A 20,101-nucleotide genomic window follows, 5' to 3' on the forward strand; every position below is an offset into this window, starting at 1 on the left:
GGAGTCAGTGAGTTTATGTTGATGAGGGAGGAAGAAATGACAAGAGGAGGGTGGGAACCCTTGCACAACTTGGAGACTGTCAGCAGTGTCTCTCAGAAACTGCTGAATTGGCATGTGTTTGGTTGTGTATCTTCTTAGCACAGTTAACAACAAAAGCAGAACAATTTAAAAACACCTTTTCAAAACCATTGTGGAGGACCGAGCTAAGATGCTTGCTGGGCTGGTGGTAGTGATTACAGCACCACAAGAAGAAGCCAAAGGAGTGAAGTTGGCCAAGAAGTTGGCCATCCACAAGCAAGTTAGTGACCCAACAAGAAAGAGAAAGTGATGTCTGAGAGAGTTGACTTTTTAAGCTATACTGCTAAGACTTCTATGATTCTTTGTCTCGAGACTAAAAAAAATTTTTTTAGGGGAAATGAAAAGATTGAGATCATTAACAGCTTTAGTTTGCTTGGCTCCACAATCAGCACTCTTGGTACAAGCAGCCAGGAAATCAAAAGACAAATTGCATTGGGAAAGTCTTCTGTCAGGGACCTCTCCAGGGTACTGAAGAGAAATGATGTCAATCCAAAGACTAAGGTGCACCTGATTCATGATGTGGTCTTTGCAATTACTTGCTATGCATCAGAAAACTGGACAATGACTAGTGATGATAAAGGAGAAGTTATGCCTTTGAGCTGTGGTGCTGGAGAAAAGTATTGAACATACCATGGACTTCTAGGAGAACAAACAGTTTTATCCTGGAGAGGGTGAAGCCAGGCTGCTCCTTGGAAGCAAGGATTCTGAAGCTTTGTCTGACGTACTTTGGACATGTTGCCAGGAGGGACCAGTTCTTGAAGAGGAACATCATGCTTGGAAGGGTGAAGGGACAGCACAAGAGAAGAATACTTTTTAAAAAAAGTATATTATTTTTGTGTGCGTGTACCGTCAAATCAGATCTGACTGGTACAGGAGGAGATTGTCCCTCCTTCCCCGGCACAGCATCTGGTGGATTCAAACCGTGCGCCTCTGGGATTGTAGTTGCAGCTCCTTGCCAGTAGGCCACCAGAGCTCCCCAAGAGGAATACTTTTGATGAGAAGGATTGATTCAATGACTGGTTAATGGGGGTAGATGTGTCAGAGACAATAAGGTTGGTACAGGATAGAGCAGGGTTTAGGGCTGTTGTATGTAGAGTCGCTGTGAGTTGCAAGTAACTCGACAGCACATAACAACAACCTGATTGTAAAAGCTATCAGTGGAGAGCTAGACATAAGCTCACTCTAGCCTCTCTCTCTCTCTCCTCCCCTCCCATTTTTCTCAGTTCTTCCAAGTCTTGTTCAAGTCTCATCTATCCCATGAAGTCTTCAAAAGCAATACTAGCTACAATTATTTGTTTCCTTCTTCTCTGAACCTGCATCTCAAAAGGAGCATTTTGCTGGTGGTTTGGTTTTTGAGGGTTTTTTTGTTTTTTGTTTTTTTTACATGCTTCCTAATTGTTCTGCGTACCTCTCCGTGCCTTACACTAGGATCTTCTCACAGGCAAGGCCTGTTGCCATTTGTTTGCTGGTTGATTGGTACTCCTCACACCACCTAAACTACACTGTCTCCCCCTTAAAAATAACTAAAAATAACCTGACACTGGATAAATTCCAACTCACAGCAACCTTACAGGACAGACTGCAAGTGCACCATAGAGTTTGCAAGCATTCTGGTGGCCTAGTGGGTAAGGACTTGCACTGCTAACCCAAAGATGTCACCTCTCTGGTGGATTGAATTCACTGCTGCTGTGCATCTTTCTGGGAGAAAGATGGACAGTTTCCTCCTGTGTGATTTACAGCCTTGGAAACCCAAAGCAGGTTCACCAATGATCCAGTTTGCACTCAAAAAAACAGTAATGGAGGGGGAAAGTTTCATCTTTCTCTTGAGGATTGGCTGGTAGGTTTGAACTTTCCATTAGCAGCGGAGCACTTAACTACTGTACCACAAGGGATACTTAATCGTACCTTGTTTGTTGTTGTTGTTAGGTGCTATCAAGTCAACTCTGACTCATAGTGACTCTGTGTGCAAGCTCAAAGCCTTGCCAGATCCCAAGCCATTTTCACAATGTCTGCTGTGCTTACGTCCATTGTTACAGTGACTATAACAATCCTTGGGATCTTCCTCTCCTTTGCTAATAGATTTGTTGTGATTGTTGTTAGGTGCTGTTGAATTGAGTACAACTCGTCATAGTGGTCCTATGAACAACAGATCTGAGCCCTGTCCTATACTGTGCCATTATCACAATCTCTGACACACTTGAACCCATTACTTCATTTACTGTGTCAATTCTTCTGGTTAAGTAAGGGTCTTCCTCTCTTTTGCCTACCCTCCACCTTTCTGAGCATGATGTCCCTCTCCAAGGAATAGTTTCTTCTAGCACCATTCCCATAGTATGTAAGATGAAGCTTTATCTTCTTTGTCTCTAAGAAGCACTCTGCACCTTCTCCAAGACATATGTTTCTTTTGGCAGTCCTGAGAAATCCAGCATTCTTCTCCAGTTTAAAGGCATCAATTCTGTCATTCTTATTTATTGTACAGCTTTCAGATGCACAATAACTGATTGGAAAAAACATGGCCTCAAACAGCTGCACCTTAGTCTTCAAACTGACATCATCGCTCCTCAATATTTAGAGAGGTTCCTGACTGCAGACTTTCTCAGTACAGCATGTCTCTTAATCTCCTGACAGCTGGTACCAAGGATGTTGACTGTGGATACAGCTTAGCAAAGTATAATACATTCATCCATTAAAATCTATTTATTGAGTACATCTGATGTCGTAGGTGCAGTTCTAAATGCTGGAGATGCTAAGGGGAACAAAACAAATCCAATGAATGAAAATTAACATGCACACAAACATCTGCATTATTGCCTATAATTTGTCAAGCATGAAGAGCACACATAAGCAATGTTCAGGGGAGCTCTGATGGCCTAGGGGCAAGAAGCTGCGCTGCAATCCTGAGGGTGCATGGTTCAAATCCACAAAATGCTGCTCTGGAGAAGGAGGAGAAATCTCCTCCTGTGCCAGTTGCATCTGATTCGACCACACACAAGAAGAAAAAGGGGGCGAGGGAAAGGTTCCTTTTTGGAGGAGCTCTGGTGGACTAGCGGTAAGAAGCTGTGCTGCAATCTCGAAGGCACACGGTTTGAATACACCAGATGCTTCACTGCAGAAGGAGGGGCAATCTCCTCCTGTGCCAGCTAAGGTTGATTCAACTGCACACAACAAGTATAAAAACAAAAACAAACCCCCAAAAAGAGAAAAATGTTACAGGCACCCATAACGTGGTGTAAAGGTTAGATGTGTAGGGCTGTTAAATGAAAAGGTTGGCAGCTCAAGCCCACCAGCAGTTCCAAAGGAGAAAGATGAAGCAGTCTCCTGCTTAACGTTTATAACTTCAGAAGCGCAATGGAGGATCAGCACGAGGTGAAATTGACTTAAGGAACGTGTTTATTTCATGAGCACATGGAAGGGAGCCAAGAACTTTGCATTTAGGAGTTGAAAGAAAGCACCACAAAAGATAATACTTGAGATATGGAAAAGCATTCTTTCCAGAGGACAGCAAGGGAAGAGGTTTGTTGGAAGAAATTATCACAGGTGGTAAACTGAGATCAAACAAGTGAGTCTGAGAAGACCAGGGAGCAATCCATAGGGGCCACCAGATGGGGTGGTAGAAGGGTAGCAACTCCAGCCTGGCATGTGCATTCAATGTTACCAGAACTTCTGATTTCTTAAGAGAAGCTGGAAATCGGAGGTATTGCGCAAACCTAGTTCCTTCCTGGATTTTATTTTAGTTTGATTTTGGCATCTAAATTCAAGTAAATTTAAACAAGGTTATCAGGCCAGTCTCTAAAAGGGACATTCTGCCTGATGGTGGCCACTCTGCAAGGAGTTCTGAGTGACTTGGGGAGCTCCACTGAAGATGAAGCTGAGAAGAGAGGCAAGCCTTTGGACATAAGGGGTGAAGATTTCCTTCGGTGTCACTGGAGGGAAGGTTGTCACTGAAGAACTAGAATGTAATCAGAAAGTCTGTCTCCCGGAGGGTAGATCTTCAGCACCAGTGTGAAGACTGTCGCTATAAATAATCTAAGGGAAAGACGAAAAAAGCTTGAAATAGAACAGGGACGGTGGGGGTGGGGGTGACTAGAACTGAGAGATGATTTATACTATAATCAATGACAGCCTGGTTAGAATGTGGTATGCGGGGGTGTCACTAGATATGGGAGAGGATGGTGTCAAGGATGTGTCCTTACAGCATTAATGTCTCACTGTCTTAGGGAGGCAAGGGAAGCATGGCGGTGGCACTCAGATGCTATCGAAAAGATTAGTGGTTCGAAATCAGCAGTCCCCCTGCAGAAGAGAGGATGTGGCAATCTGCTTCTGTAAAGACTTACTGCCTTCGAAACCATCCTACGAGGGCAGTTCTTGGCTGTGAGTCACCACCCACTAGGGTGGTGAGGGTGTGGTTTATGGGACCGAGGAAAAAAGACAAAAGATTATTTGCGAAGAATATTCTAGCTTGGGATTTCTCAGTGCTGACACTGTTGTCCTTATTGCCTGGTTTGGTGGAGTTGTGCTGCCAACTCAAAGGTGGTGGCTGTGTACCATCGAGTCGAGACAGGCTCATCATAGCCGATCCTCCAGCAGTTTTTCAGAGGCAGTTGATGGCACAGGAGGGCGGGTGGAGATCTCCTTTCTTGCTCCCGCCATGCAGCTGGCAGATTTGAACAGCATGCTTTTGGGTTGGCAGCGCAATTCCTTACCACTAGACCACACGATCGGAATAAACCAGCAGCTCCTCAGAAGAAAGCTGGGCAGTCTCCTCCCATCCAACTGCATGGTACATAACATCACATCTTTCTTGTAGGGGCAGTCCTGTGCGTCTACCCACTAGAAGCAGGTAACACACTCACCCCATCCCCCAAGTCATGACAACCAAAGCTATCTTCAGATGTTGCCGAATGTCCCCAGTATTGCTTTAGAGTTAGAAGGAGGGAAATTCCCTGCTTACTACTTCTCCTTTTACTCTGTATTGTAATGACGGTTCCTGCCAGTAGACCCTTTATGAGATTTGGGCCAGAGTTTTTAGTTATATGGTGTAGTCTGCATCCTTTCTGAACTCAGAAGTGTACCCCTAACTGGGTTGAAGGATGTATAGCTTTTGAAAGAAGGACATTACTCTTGCCTCCCATCAAATTTCCTGCGCACGTTCCTCGTTCACCTCCTTTTACTGAAAAGGAGAAAGCGTTTAGTGAGAAGGGCAAAGAGGGGGAAAGCCAACCAAGAATGGCTGAGCACCAGCAGGTCAGCCCAGGCCTGCAGCCAGTCCAGGCCCACAAGGAAAGAGAGAAAGGCGACTGGTAGTCTCACACCCAAGTCATCAAGGCTCATTGGATTAAGGGTTAAAGCTAACTTGATGTTGACTCATCATGACTGTGATTGCATAAAATCTGAACGAGAGCTCCTTGTTTATTGCAGTTCCTGGAAAGTTTTCCATTTGTCTTCATCTTCTGCCGACCGAGACGGGGCCTAATTCAATCCAAGATGCTCTTTAAGTAAACCTTGGGTCCACAGAGATTATGAAGAGAAGTTTTCTGTTGAAAGGACGGGCATTCCCAAGCTTCTATCATCCTTTTTTTTTTTTTTAATAAAATTACCCTTGTTTTTAAATTGTGACCTTATTATTTATTGTCTGGAGGAAATGGTTCTAACGCTAAGAATCTTCCTTGTAGATAGCAGGCAGGCAGAAATATTACGGAGGAAGAAAACCAAGGCTCCCATTTCCCCTCCCCTGCACCTTCTACCCCTCCACACATCCCCTGGCACCCCTCTGTCATTTTGCTTTCTCAATGTTAAATTCTCCAATTCTTTTCTGGAGACTCACGACACGTTGCAATCCTCAGTTTTCATGGTTGCAGTTACTATTCATTCCATGAGGTGCTCGCTCCATCAATGCCAGGCAACGCCTAAGATGGCATCCAGCCAGCACCCTGGGACTCCTCTTCCAACTGAGGATGCCTTAAAAGGCAGATGACATAATCATTTGGGGAACATTTTTTATAAACTTATTGTATAATGTTTATAGCAAATGTCAACAAGTGTATATGTGTGTGGTGGTGGAGGGGAGGCCTTAGCGAGTAGTTGCCCTGGTTGCTCAGGGATTTAGAAATAATAGGCACATCTCTGTTCCTGCAGGCTTTGACAGTTTACAAGATGCTTTTATAACCAGTCGTCTGCTCCATAAAACACCCAGCAGGGATTTGTTCTGAAGTTTGAGTTGCAAGATGAGCACTGGTAGGTCCCTTTCATAGACATCTTCCATCTGCTTTGGTCCCACAAGGTGCCCTTCTTTTGCATCCCACAATTCCTTGTTCTTACCTTTGTGATCGCCCCTCACACTGTTGGCAGGACCTTGCTATTGATGTGTATCTAGCATATTTCCCAGAAGGTTTTCATTTTTAAAAGTTCCAAGAGTGAGAACTTTGTTTCAGATAGGTTAAACATCTCTATGCTTTTTGGTAGGTATATTATCCACATTTTATGACCATAGTTTTTGGTAACTGATTTAGAAAAAAAAACTTGACATGGCCAAAATACACCAATTAGTGGCAGGGCCTCATTATCTATCCAGACACAGCTCTTTATTTTAAGGGGCTGGAGGTGGTGGTGGTGTTGCAAAGCAGTGCCTTTGAATTGTGGTGCTGGCCAAAAGTACTGAATATGGCATGGATTTCCAGAAGAATAAACAAATCTGTCTTGGAACAAGTGCAGCCAGGGTATTCTTTAAAGGATAGGATGGTGAGACTTTGTCTCACATACTTTGGGCATATATATTATCAGGCGGGGCAGTGCTTGGAAAAAGACATCTTGTTGCGAAGGGTAGAGGGTCAACGAAGGACAGGAAGACCCTCAGCGCGATGGATTGACACAGTTACTGCAGCAACGGGTTTAAGGACAGCAGAGATGGCTCAGGATTGGGCTGAGTTTCAATCTATTGTCCATAAAGCAGCTATGATTCGTAGCCAACTCAGCAACACCTAACAACAACAATGTCCATACCCTTGAAACCAGTGATCGTGTCCCTTTCTGTGGCAAAAGTTACTTTGCAGGTGTGACTAAAACAAGCATTTTTGCACTGGGGTGATTACCCTGGATCATGGCGTAGATTCATGTAAGGGGAACTGGGAGGCAGGAGGAGCAGGCTCAGAGAAGGAAATGTGACAAAGGAAGCAGAGGTCTGAGTGACCCAACCATGAGCCAAAGAATGCAGAAGCTGGAAAAAGCAGGGCCACAGGTTTCCCTCCAGACCCTGTAGAAGGAGCTCAGCCCTACAGACCCTGATTTTAGCCCGTCACTTCAGGACCGTAAAGCAATCAATTTTCTTTCTTTATTTCATGTCTTATGCCATTAAGTGTGTACAACATGGTCACAGCAGCATGAAACTAATATAGATTGAGCTCCTATTTCTTCCAGCCCTAGCCTCATTGCTGGAATGCAGGGGTGGGGGTGGGGGGTGGTGGGAACACGAACTCAACAAGAAAATAAACTCTCCAAACTAAATCCACTGCTGTAAAAATTGATTATGACTCATGTTGTTGTTGTTATGAGCCCTGGGGTCAACTACAGCTCATAGTAAACCTATGAACAACTAATTGTTCTGTACCCTGCCCTATCCTGTGCCATCCTCATCATCGCTGATATACTTGAGCCCATTGTTACAGTCACCATGTCAATCCATCTTGTTGAGGGCCTTCCTCTCCTATGCTGACCCTTTTCCATGCATGATGTCCTTCTGCAAGGACTGGCCCCTCCTTAGAACATGCCCAAAGTGTGTGAGATAGAGTTCCAATTTTCCCTGCCTCCCAAAAGCACCCTGGTTTCACTTTCTCCATGACAAGCCTGTTTGTTCTCTCGGCAGTCCATCAGATATTCAGTATTCTTCTCCAACACCATAACTCAAAGGCATTGATTCTTCTGTCCTCCTTATTCATTGGACAATGTTCAGATGCATAGCAAGTGATTGAAAAGACTATGGCTTGGTTCAGGCACACCTTAGTCTTTAAACTGACATTGTTGCTCTTTAGCACTCTGGAGAGGTCCCTGACAGCAGACTTTCCCAATGTTTTTTTATTTCTTGACTGCTGGTACCAAAGGTATTGCTTGTGAGTCCAAGTTAGATGGAGTTATTGACAACTTCAATCATAATAACACCAAAGGACAGTGTTCCATAGGGTTTCCAGGCTATAATAGTTAGAGAAGCTGACTACCTCACGGCTAGTGTTTAGCAATCTAGTTCAGTTGACCACTGTGCTGCCATGGTTCCTTCATAGGCAGCCTCTCTCATGGATTCAATGTGCATTCCTTCTCTTAGCATGCAGGCATTATTATCTCATTATATTTCACTTTGCTTTATTGAGCTTCAAAGATAATTGCAGATAGATGATTTTTTTTTAACCTATTGAAGATTTGTGGCAACCCAGCAACTAGCAAGTCTATGAGTGTACCAGTTTGCCAAAAATGTGTACTCACTTCGGTTCTCCGTGTTAGATTTTGGAATCTTCGCAGTATTTCAAACATTTTCCTTAGAAATGAGGCAAGATTTTGTTTCATATGCTTTGGACATGTTATTAGGCTCTGGTAGCCTAGTGGTAAGAAGCTGTGCTGCAATCCTGAAGGCATGTGTTTCTAATCCACCAGGTGTTTCTGGGTCAGTTCCGACTCGATAGTACACAACAACAGGAACAGTCCCCGTAGAAGGTGCAGGGTCCTGGAAAAAGAAAGACCCTCAATGAAATGAACTGACACCATGACCGCACCAATGGCCCCAAGATTTTTGAGGATGGCGCAGAACCAGCCAACACTCAGCTATAGTGAAAGTGGTTGAGTCAGAACCAGCGCAATGGCACCTCACGTGGCACACTTAATACTCTCTCTTTCATTGAAATAGAGTCAGAACTGACTCATAGTTGACCCTCAAGCAACTTTTTTGGAGGCTGTAAATCACACAAGAGGAGAACCAGAGAACGTGAACTTTGGCTTAGCAGCACAACTCCCTACAGACTATGCTACCAAGAGCTCTCTTAATAGACTATAACATAGTGTAACTATATCTTGTAGGGGAGTGCTGGTGGCCTAGTGGTAAGAAACGGCACTGTAACCACAAAGGCTTGATGTTCAAATCCACCAGCTTCTCCGCAGGAGAAGGATGGGCAATCTCCTCCAGTGCGATTAACTGTCTCTGAAAACCTGTTGGAGAGTCTGCTATAGGTCGGTTCCAACTTGATGGTACTTAACAACAACATACTCAGTAATGCTCTGTTGTTGTATGTGCCATTGAGTCACCTGTGACTAATAGCAACATGTACGACAGCCTAAACCCTGCTCTATCCTGTGCCAACAGTATTGTATCTGACACACCTACCCCCATAACCCCAGTCACTGAATCAATCCATCTCATCAAGGGTCATCCTCTCCTGCTCTGTCCCTCCACCCTCCCAAGCATAATGTCTCTCTCCGTCAGACAAAGCTTCAGAATCCTTGCTTCCAAGGAGTAGCTTGGTTTAACCCTCTCCTGGACAAACCTGTTCATTCTCTTAGCAGTCAATGGTATATTCAATACTCTTCTCCAACACCACAGCTCAAAGGCATCACTTCTCTTATCATCCCTAGTCATTGTTTCACATAAACACAAACAATTGTTCTGGGATTCCCATTCTTCTCAGAGTTAGCCACTGTTTGTTGTAATCCACATAGTCAAAAATGCCTTTGCATAGTCAATGAAACACAGATGGAGTCCAGGTGGTGCAGTAGGTTAAGCAAGTCAGCTGTTGAAATTGCTCTTTATAGCCTTGGAAACTCTAGGCAGTTTCACTCTGCCCAGAAAGGTGCCTATGAGTTGAAACTAACTCATTGCAGTGGGCTTGGTTGGGAAACACATTCATAAGGCTCACTTTTTGGTTGTGATATTTGCTTTATTGTAATGATCAGGAACCAAACTCGCAGTTTCTTCAAAGCTTATTTCTCAATTCGGTCAAATTGGAACCGTCTCAAAGCTGACCCTCTAGAAGATTTTCCAGAAGCTGTAAATCACATGAGAGATTTCCCATCTCTCTCTGGTTGCTATTGGATTAGAACATCTAGGGAGGCGCTGGTTAGCAACACTGAACGAACGCTCTGTGGACTACACCACCAGGTTGAGAAAGAAATATCAAGGTGGTTGTGCACTTACAAAAATGCATAGGCACAGTATTACTTTTTTTTGTTCCGCAACTCAACATACCTTAATACCTCCTTTCCAGCATACCCAGAGTCCAGGTGTCGAATTGTTTAACATATCTGATTGCAAACTAAAAAAGGGCGGGAGTTCGAAAGCACTGGTCGCTCCGAGGGCAAAAGGTGGACAGGCTCCTCCTTTAAAGATTTACCGAATTCATTTTCTGACCACTGGCTTCAAGTTTACATCTTGGAAAGTTGTAAATAAAATATTACTTGTAATTTTTAATTTTTAAATTTTTTTTTTTTTTTTTTACAGCTTCGGGAATGCGACGAGGGGCTCTGCTGTGAGTGGGACATGGCTGAATGGCAGTGTGTTGATTCTGGCTGGTTCTCAAACATGCCGCTTGCATGCTTCTCACTTCACCAAACCCGATCCTGCCAAGTCCCCTGTGAGGTCCCCTGTGAGGTGTGGCTGCTCTTACTAATACTCGAGTCAGAGACCTGGAAGCCACGGTTCAGAGGCCAAGGGGCGGAGGCCTCATGGCCATTATTCCAGGGTCACGGCTCTTTCCTGTAGCTGGCCCTGCCCTGGGGCCCATTAGGGTCGAGCATTCAGAACCTCCGAGGCCCCACAAGCCTGCATGCAGCAGCGACGACGCCCTGACGCTGGCTCCACCGCGCGGAGAGCGGGGATTGAGGCTGGCAGAGGGCTGGGCCGCGAAGTTTTGGAGGAAGTGCCAAGAGCCCAGAGGGAGGGCTGCCGAGGGCCAGTGACGGCCAGCAACAAAGCGGCGAGGCCAGGTGCCACCCGCAAGCCGCGCGCCCCGCCCGCCAGACAGTGCCTGCCGGCCGGGTTACCTGCGGCCGGGGGGCGGGGCGGCTTCCCGTCTGCGCCGGCCCCCAGGCTCCCGGGCGGCGGCGCCGGGAAGTGGGAGCTGGAGCGCTGGAGGCGGGGACTGGTTGCCGAGGCTCCAGCCCAGCTGGGCTTTGAGGCGAGGGGCGCATGGAGCGGCTGGCGCGGCTCTGTGGGCTGTGGGCGCTGCTGCTATGCGCCTCCGGCGGCGGCGGCAGCGGCGCGGCGCCCACCGGTGAGTGCGGCTCTCGGGCTCGCGGTGGCCACGGGACTGGGCTGCCGGGAGTGGGGGGGCGCCTCGGCGGAGAGGCCGGTGAGGGCGCCGCGGAGCTGAGGCTGCTGAGGGGTGGGCGCTGGGGTTGAACTCGAGGCGCCCCGCCATCAGTACCAGGTTCGCGAGGGGGAAGGCCCTGCTCGCGCCTGGCTTCCAAGTGGGGGTACCGGAGCGGCGGGGCTTTCCCGGTTCCCAGGCGCAGAGGCGGCGGCGGCGGCGGCGGAGGATTCGCCTCCGCCTTTCCCTTGCATTGGGAAGAGTTGAAGAGCCCAGCACTGGGGCGCGGGACGGAAACAAGCCCGCAGTGTCGGAGAGCCAGCTGGTCTGGACTCAGAATGTCACCTCAGAGCCCAGGGTAGGGAATGGCGACCCAGAGGTCCGGGCGAGCTGGGACTCTGCCTAGGTCTGCTCCAGCCCTCACTCCGCTAAGGGTGACCCTTGTGGGTGAGAGTTGAAGGGAACCCCTAAATATTATGATTCCTGCAGGGCAAGGAGCTAAGAGGCTCAGGCTTCACTGGTCTTAGAACTGGATTAGGAAACCCGGAGCAGCATCCAGGAGGTGCGGCAACTTTTGTGGGTTTTTGTTGTTGTTAGTTTTTCTTTGATGAACGTTTTATTTTGGGACGACATTAACTTTACAGAAAAGTTGCAAAAATAGTACAGAGTGTCTAGCAGAGTTGCTGTGAAAAGTTGGGGCCTAATGACCACCTAATGGAAGGCTCCTGGAGTGCATGGTCTTCTGGGCGTTCAGCTTTGACTCCATCCAGCTCATACCGACACTGTATGAGAAGATTTCGTAGGTCTATCTTTATGGAAGGAGATAGCCAAGTCATTTCTCTCGCGAGCCTTTTGTGGGTTCTAACCGCTGCCTCCTTGGAGAGGGACATCGTGTTTGGAATGGTGGAGGGACAGCGCAGAAGAGGAAGACCCTCGATGAGGTGGATTGACTCAGTGAATGGAGAAATGGGATTAAGTCTGCCATGAGACTGGCTCAGGATAGGACAGGGTTCAGAACTTGTGTACGTAGGGTCGCTATGAGTCACAGGCCACTCGATGGCACATAACAACAATAACCGCTGCCAACTAGCTTTTAATTGTGTGATCTTGATTACTGCACTGATACAAATATCCACAATTTGTTTATTGAATCTTTACCAGTGATATTTTTGGAAACCCAGATTTAAATGTTGGGCTGACGAAGGGGGGAGGAAGACCCTCAACTAGATTGTTTGACACGATGACTGCTGCAGTGCGTTCTTGTGTGTGAGGAAGTGTGAGGATGGCTCAGGATAGAACAAGGTTCAGATCTGCTTTTCTGTGGGTCACTATGAGTCGCACTCACTCGATGGCACTTAACAACAATAACCAGAGGTTGCTCTGCGTCAGGCAGTGTTCTAGGTCTAGAGACTGAAGACATAACAGTGAACGAAACAGATCAAATCTCTAAACATCTGTATGCTATTGGTAGAGCCAGAGGGAGAAAATAGGATAAAATAAAAGGTATCTAGGATGGTGCTACGCTGACCTAGTAGATAAAAAGTTGTGCCACTAACCTAGATAGAGGCAGGATTTGAATCCACCATCTGCTCTGTGGGAGAAAGACTGGCAGTGTCTGCTAGAGGGTCAGCTATGAGGCAGTTCAACTCGACAACAGTGAGTTGTTGCGAGGTGGTGCCGAGCACTCTGGAGAAAAAGTAAGGGTAAGAGGTTTGCTATTATAAACAGGATAGGGTGGGAAGACCTCTCTGAGTGGTTCTGAGTAGTGATCTGAGGGAGGTTTGAAGTTTGTTAAAACCACTGTGGTCAGGTTATCTCCCACTATCTGAGAGCCTCCATTGAGTTTCTGAGACTTTAAATCTTTACAGAAGGAGACTGCTTCTCTTTCTCTTGCTGCACAGTTGATGGATTTGAACTGACAGTTCAGGCGTTTACCTTGTTTATAAGTGAGCCGGGTTCTGTAGCTTTCCTTAGAGCCTTGTTCAACCTAATCCTGTGGGTCCCCACCCCCAACCCCAATAGTGCTTCTTGTTAAGTTGGGGAAATTGCCGTCCAGGGAAGGGAAGGGATTTATCTGAGGCCACCCATCTCATTATCATCAGTTGCTGACAAGTTGGTTCCAATTCAGGGCCACCCCAAGTATGTAGAGTAGAAGGGCTCCATAGGGGTTTCAAGCTGTGACCTTCCCAAAACATCACCAGGCTTGTCTTTCAGGGGACCTCGGAAATGGGTTCGAACCTGTTTAATTAGTAGTCAAGTACTTAACCGAATGTGTCTTCTGATTCATAGTGACCCATAAGACCCTGTACAAATGCCCCATAGGACTTCCTAGGCTTCTGATTTTCACTTCCAGCACCCCCCAAGATTTCCTCCACCACACACCTGAAACAGCAGTTGGCGTGCCAGACGAGCCCAGTAGCTGCCGACTGCACTGGTTTGCACACAGCAGTTGAGCGGTAACTTGGTTAATGTAGAATACAGAAACTCTCCCCTCTGCCTTATTAGAAACATGGGCAGAATTATATTGAGGAATGAGGAGAGTTTATTTTCGTGATTCTGATGGTCACCAGTTGTGGGAATCTGGTGGCTGAGTTGGTAAGGAGTTGTACTGCCAGTCCCCAACCAGTAGTTCGAATCCACCAGCTGCTCTGAGGGAGAAAGAGGAACAGTCGCCTCACATTTGATTTACGGCATCTGAAAGCCCACTGGAGGGTCAGCTGTGAGTCAGTTCTGACTCAGTGGCCGTGAATTGAGTTTAATTGGGACTCTGAGCTAGTCATTTCCCTTCCAGATGCCACAGTTTTCTTCTCTGTGAAATGGGATTGAAGTCTGTGGGTATCAGGAGTCTTCCAAAATCTAACTTCTGTGAGTGTTTACTAAAATGATTAGGCCACCAGCTTAGTTTATTTAGTCTGTTTAGCTCAAGTTGTGGCACGCCTTAATAACAGCTAACATTTACACTATGTTTACTCTACCTGGGCAGCTTTCTAAGTGCTTTATTTGTGCTATTTCATTTAACCCTTCCAAACAACGAGCTCTGGTGGCAAAGAGCTGCATTTCTAACCCAAAGGACATGATTTGAATCCACCAGCTGCTCCATTTGAGAAAGATGGGCATTTTCACCCCATATAGTTTACAGCCACTGAAAATCCACTGGAGGGTCAACGATGAGTTGGTTCTGACTCAACGGTGCACAACAACAATAAAGCAGCTCTGATGACCTAGTGGGTAAGGAGTTGAACTGCCATCTCAAAGGCAGGTGGCTTGAATCCACCAGCTGCCCCTCGGGAGATCCTACTGGAGGGTGAGCTGTGAGCCAGTTCTGACTCGGCAGCACAGTTAAATACAAGAAGCAACTTATGCTGTAGGTGATGTTATTAGTCTCATTTTGTAGGTGAGGAAGCTGAGGCACAGTGAGGCTAAGACCTTTGCTCAGAGTGGCAGAGCTGGTTAAGTGGAAACCAGACTTCCAACCTAGAGTCTGATTCCAGAGACCATGCCCTTGTCACTCTCCTTGGTGGCAGTGAGCACAGCCATTGTCTGGGAATAGGGCTGGGCACTTCCCAGGGTAGCAGAACAGGACTGTTGGGATCCTTGAAGTCATTTGTAAAGACATGAATGCTCAGGTATTGGAGACTCATGTTATAATTGCTGGACTGTGTAATCCAAACAGTAACTACTATAGGTTTTTTTAGAAGAGAGAAAATGGCTAGAGCTAGCAGGTTCATGGAAGAAGCAAAACTTGAGCTGAACCCTCAGGATTGGGTGGACTTTAGTAGGTGGAGAAGTCCTTCTCAGTGAGGAGAATGGTAGGGGCCGAGATCCATAAACAGGGGTGAGAGTTCCTCCTTTGTGGTCACCGAAGAGCCTTGCTCGGCAGGAGAGCATGTCTGAAAAATCAGTTGGAGCAGACGAGTTTCATTTTCCTTTAAAGGCTCTGAGCGAGGCACAGTGTGAGCGGAAATGACAGCAGAGGAGTGATCCAGGAGAAGTGGCTGGATCAGGGAGTCACAGGAGCATGGAGCACCTTCAGAGTCGAGTGCAGAAAGTAGTGAGCACTGCCATTGCAAGACCATGACCCACTAATATCTGCCCTTCTCACAGTAGTCTGACGAGGGTGACTAAGGGAGATGTTGCAAGAAAAAAAGGAAAAAAATGGACAGTAGTTGACTCAGGGGATGTGAGAAAAGGAGATCGGTGACTCAGCTGTGACGATGGTGGTTTTCTTAACTTTTCCCACAATGTGCCTGCCCCTGCGAGCTCCTGAGTTTGGACAGAGAGATCAAAAGCTAAGCAACATGCCACCTTCTTATTAGAAAGGGTAGCAAATGTCTTAGTTCCTAAGTGGACAGGATATCGTGCCAGATGACCATAAAGACATGTATACAGCTTGAAGTTTAGTAAGGGGAAGCTATTTGGGTCCTTCAGTTCTCCCCACTCTCCATTATAAAGCCCTCAAAAAAAGTTCCAGAGGGTGGGGGTTGGAAATGGTTGAAATGGCATTCCTAAGGAAAGCTTATCAGGCAGAAGGGATATTTGTTCTGTCCCAAAGGCCATGGACACACACACATGTCAATTCCACATGAAACTGAAACAACTATTTTCAGATTGTTGGCTGAGAAAGCAAGCAAGTTAACACTTAAATAGCACTTGTAGAGATGTTGTAGAGATCGAGTTAGAACCAACCCATAGCTTGACCCTCCAGCAGGTTTTCAGAGGCAACTAATCGCACAGGAAGAGATTGCCCGGCCTTCTCCCGCAAGGCAGCCTGTGGCCTTGAACAGCTTGCCTTCAGTATTGCAGTGCAGCTTCTTGCCACTGGGCCACCAAAGCTCTTGGTACCAAAAGACTGTTCTGAATACTTGACCTGTACTGGCTCCTTTAATAATTTTCACAGCAACCCTTTCAAGTGGGTTCCTGTGATCATTTTTCTATTACAGATGGGGAAACTGAGGAATAAAGAGGCTAACTAACTTGCCACCAGGCTGCTTGGAAATCCTCCAGTGACAAAATACTGAGGTTGGAAGTAGATTTCAACAGGTTTCACGTTGCTTTGAAAATTAGAGTATAGTTTGAAGTCAAGTCATCATTTCATTATCAGAGATTTCAGTTTTACATGAGAGTGGGAGGGAGGCAGGTGAATGAGGTATTGGGAAGAGTTAAACCAGGTGTCCTCAGGGGAGTGGGGTTCAGGTTAGGATTCTCAACGTCAGTGCCAGGTTCAGTTCCTGGACAATGCATGATATGCAGATCCACCACGTATCTGCTTATTTCTGGGTTGCTGAGCCCGTATCAGTGGAGCTTCCAGGTTGACAGACTAAGAAGAAAGAGCTGGCAAACTACTTCTGAAAATCAGCCAAGGAAAATCTCACGGAGCACAATCTTATGTGCATGGGATTGTCCTGACTTGAAGACCATGGCAGCTAACAACAGCCTAGATATTGTGACCATGGGTTCCTGAATCTGCAGAATAAGGAAGACAATCTTAGATTATAGTCTCCCATCACTTATTGGAGGCTCTACGGCTAAAAAATGATTTGTCTTCAAAAATATCAATGATGTGATGTTAGAAAGGCCAAATTGGAATAACTGTATACTTCTGTAATCCTTTCAAGCCCCAGTGGTAGCACTGTTGGCTGCACCATTGGAAATCCTTGGCTCTGTTGTTGTTATGTGCTATCCAGTAAATGCTGGCTCATATCAAGACAATGGGACACAGTAGAACTGCCCCATAGGGTTGCCTAGGCCGTAATCTTTACAGGACCAGTTCACCAGGTTCTTTTGCTGTGGAGTTTGAACCTGCAAGTTTGAACCACTGGCTGACCCCTAGACTAGCAGCCAAGTGCTTAATCATTGCACCACCAGAATCTTGGCTCTTGTTCCTTTGTACCATAGAGTTAGAACCAACCCATAGCAGACCATCCAGTGGGTTTTCTAGGCAATAATTACACGGGAGGAGATTGCCCACCCTTTTGCAGAGCAGCTGGTGGATTTAAACTGGGTGCCTTTGGGATTACAGCTCAGCTTCTTGTCACTAGGCCACCAGAGCTCCAAGTGCTTAACCATTGTACCACCAGGACCTTGGGTCTAGCTAAGGTTTTTTTAAATTTTATTTTATATTGGTTTATGTACAAAGTTCATAAACATTTTTTTTCTCACACCAGACCTTCCCCCTGTCCTTTACCAATCCCTCCCTCCACCCAGCAAGGTCTAGCTAAGTTTTAATACTGTATGATAAGAATTCCACAAGGCTTTGTTCCGTTTGGGAATGCTCTGACCACAGTGGAACCTTGAGTCTACCTGGGGGAAAAACTAGTTATAGCAGTTGTGAGAGGAGCCGTGGTTAAGCAGTGAAGTTGGCAGTTTGAACCCAACAGCTGCTTCATGGGAGAAAGATAGTCCACTTCTATAAAGATTGTTGTTGTTATGTGCCATCGAGTTGATTGCGATTCATAGCGACCCTGTGTACAAGAGCCCTAAATGCCGTTCTATCCTGTGCCAACCTCGCCATCTCAAACACACTCACTGCCACCACTCCAGTCACAGAATCAATCCATCTCATCGAGGGTCTTCCTATCCTGCACCGTCCCTCTACTCTCCCAAACATGATGTCCCTCTCCAAGGACCAGTCCCTCCTTGTAAACTAGAAAACACCATGGTGCATGTCTTATTTATCTGTTGTTGTTGTGTGTTGTCATGTTGGAACTGGTTCAAGCTGATCCTCCAGCGAGTCCATCCTTCTCCTGAGGAACACCTGGTGGCTTTGAATCACATACGTGCCTCTGGAATTGCAGTGCAGCTTCTTAACCACCAGACCCCGAGAGTGCTGCTATATGAGAACTATCACAAGTGAATGGCTTTTTAACAAATGGAAATTTGTTTTCTCACAATTTAGGAAAGTAGAAATCTGAATTGAGGATGCAGGCTATAGGTCAGGCTTCTCTCTCTCTCTCTCTCTCTCTCTCTCTCTGTGTGTGTGTGTGTGTGTGTGAACTCTAAAAGAGGAAGCCCCTTGTCTCTGAGCTTTTGTTCCTGGGTGATCTCAGTGTGGTTTCGCATCTCTCTCAGTGTGGGTGTTTGACTGTGGGGCAACAGTGTTCCCTCTTCTACATGGTGTTCGAAAGCTGTGGGGATGTAGCGAATTTCACTGCAAACCTAAAGGCTGCATGTCTCAAACAGTAGGAGTCCACCAGTGGCTCCTTGGGAAGAAAATGGCTAGTCTTCTTCCATAAAGAATAACAGCTTCTGAAACCCAGTGGTGGTGTTATGTACCCTTGAGTTGAAACTAACTCATAGCTGACTCTCCAGCCGGTTTTCAGAGACAGAAAATTGCACAGGAAGAGATTGCCATTTTCAAGTCTTTATCCCTTTCAACAGTTTGTGGATTTGAAGTGCATACCTTTGTGTTGGCAGCACAATATCTCACCAACAAGCCACAAAAGTTCCCTCTGAAACCTAGTGGGGGATTACTATTAGTCAGAACCAACTTCATGACAGTGAATTTGAGTTTTAATTTCCCTCATCTCTGCTTTTTGACTTGTATTTAAAAACAATTTGACTCAAGGTAGAGCCTCCAATAATCTTGACTCATCAAATATAATAAAGGCACCCAATTCTCAAATGGCGTCATAACCACAGGCGTTATTTACACATTCACTCTCTTTAAGTCAGTTCACGTCTGTCAATTTTCTGAGGCGATAAATTGCAGTGGAAAGAGACTGCCTGTCTTTTCTCCTGAAACTATGGGCAGAGAACTTAGGAATTACAACATGCATTTTTGGGGCATACAAGTCAATCTTCTACTCATTTGTCCCCAAAATTTGCATCCTTCTCTCATGCAGAGCATTCCATCAGTCATCCCAGAAGTTGTATATCAACTCCAGAATCTCATCTTCCAAAACTGCATTTCAATATGGATGAAACATGGCTTTAGTGGCCCCATTTTCCTGGTCAGTGATGACCCCATCCCTCTCAGCCCTAACTGGCCTCATTCTTCTGCCTCTTGGAAGAATAATAGAGCCCTGCCCTGCCCCTTCCACTTTGAGTGGTGGCCTCATCTCCCTGGCACATCTTCACAACAGCCCCACCCTGCAGAACATAATTGACAAAGATCCAACTCTTGGGAACCGAGAAGCCTGTTGCCCCACAGTTGGGAGCTGCAGGAAACTGTGGCCCCACCGTTTAAAACGGAAAAGGCTCTGATTCTGTGCTCCTTCCAGCAATTTTGCTGATTTCCAAGCTGGTCCCGGGATGGCCCTTTTCTTAAGGAACAACAGACATAGCTTCTTTGACTTGTTTGTTACTTGTAGAATCTCTTTCCTTTCATTCTTTTTCTGCTCCCGTCATCTAAATTGATGGGATTTTTGCTATGGTAATTAGATTTGTAAGTCACAGACTTAAACTCTTTTAAGAAAAGATTTTGTATTTATCTCTTTGCATAGTTCACTTTTTAAAATTAATTTTCATGAAAATTTACAGAGACATTGGATTTCCATTCATTGTTGCACTTTTCTACCTGCCCAACCCTCCCTCCCCCCAGTACAGTCTTCTCTTTGAAAAATATAGGAAAAATTCTTTCATTGTTTTACAATCCCTTCGCTCAAGTCCACTCCACTATGCAGGCTTCGTTCTGGACTCCTGTCATGACAATAATACCTAATCACATATCCCTTTTAAACAGTTTTCTCCCTCATCTGTTTCAATGCAGTATACATTATTTATCCCATCTTTCTCAGTCTCCCCCC

General features: G+C 46.0%; 1 protein-coding gene across 1 annotated transcript in view; it reads left to right on the forward strand.

The window, feature by feature from the left end:
- The first annotated feature begins 208 nt into the window (after nt 1-208).
- IL13RA1 (interleukin 13 receptor, alpha 1) overlaps nt 209-20,101 on the forward strand; it is a 94,880-nt gene continuing 74,987 nt past the window's right edge. Inside the window, exons 1-5 of the mRNA XM_006893815.1 lie at nt 209-298; nt 10,550-10,699; nt 10,836-11,399; nt 11,557-11,715; nt 11,847-11,919. Of these exons, the coding sequence (XP_006893877.1) occupies nt 209-298; nt 10,550-10,699; nt 10,836-11,399; nt 11,557-11,715; nt 11,847-11,919 (1,036 nt within the window). The remainder of the gene's footprint in view (nt 299-10,549; nt 10,700-10,835; nt 11,400-11,556; nt 11,716-11,846; nt 11,920-20,101) is intronic.

The sequence above is a fragment of the Elephantulus edwardii genome, unplaced genomic scaffold, assembly GCF_000299155.1.
Source record: "Elephantulus edwardii isolate Elephantulus edwardi_28Jun2011 unplaced genomic scaffold, EleEdw1.0 scaffold00131, whole genome shotgun sequence".
NCBI lineage: Eukaryota > Metazoa > Chordata > Mammalia > Macroscelidea > Macroscelididae > Elephantulus > Elephantulus edwardii.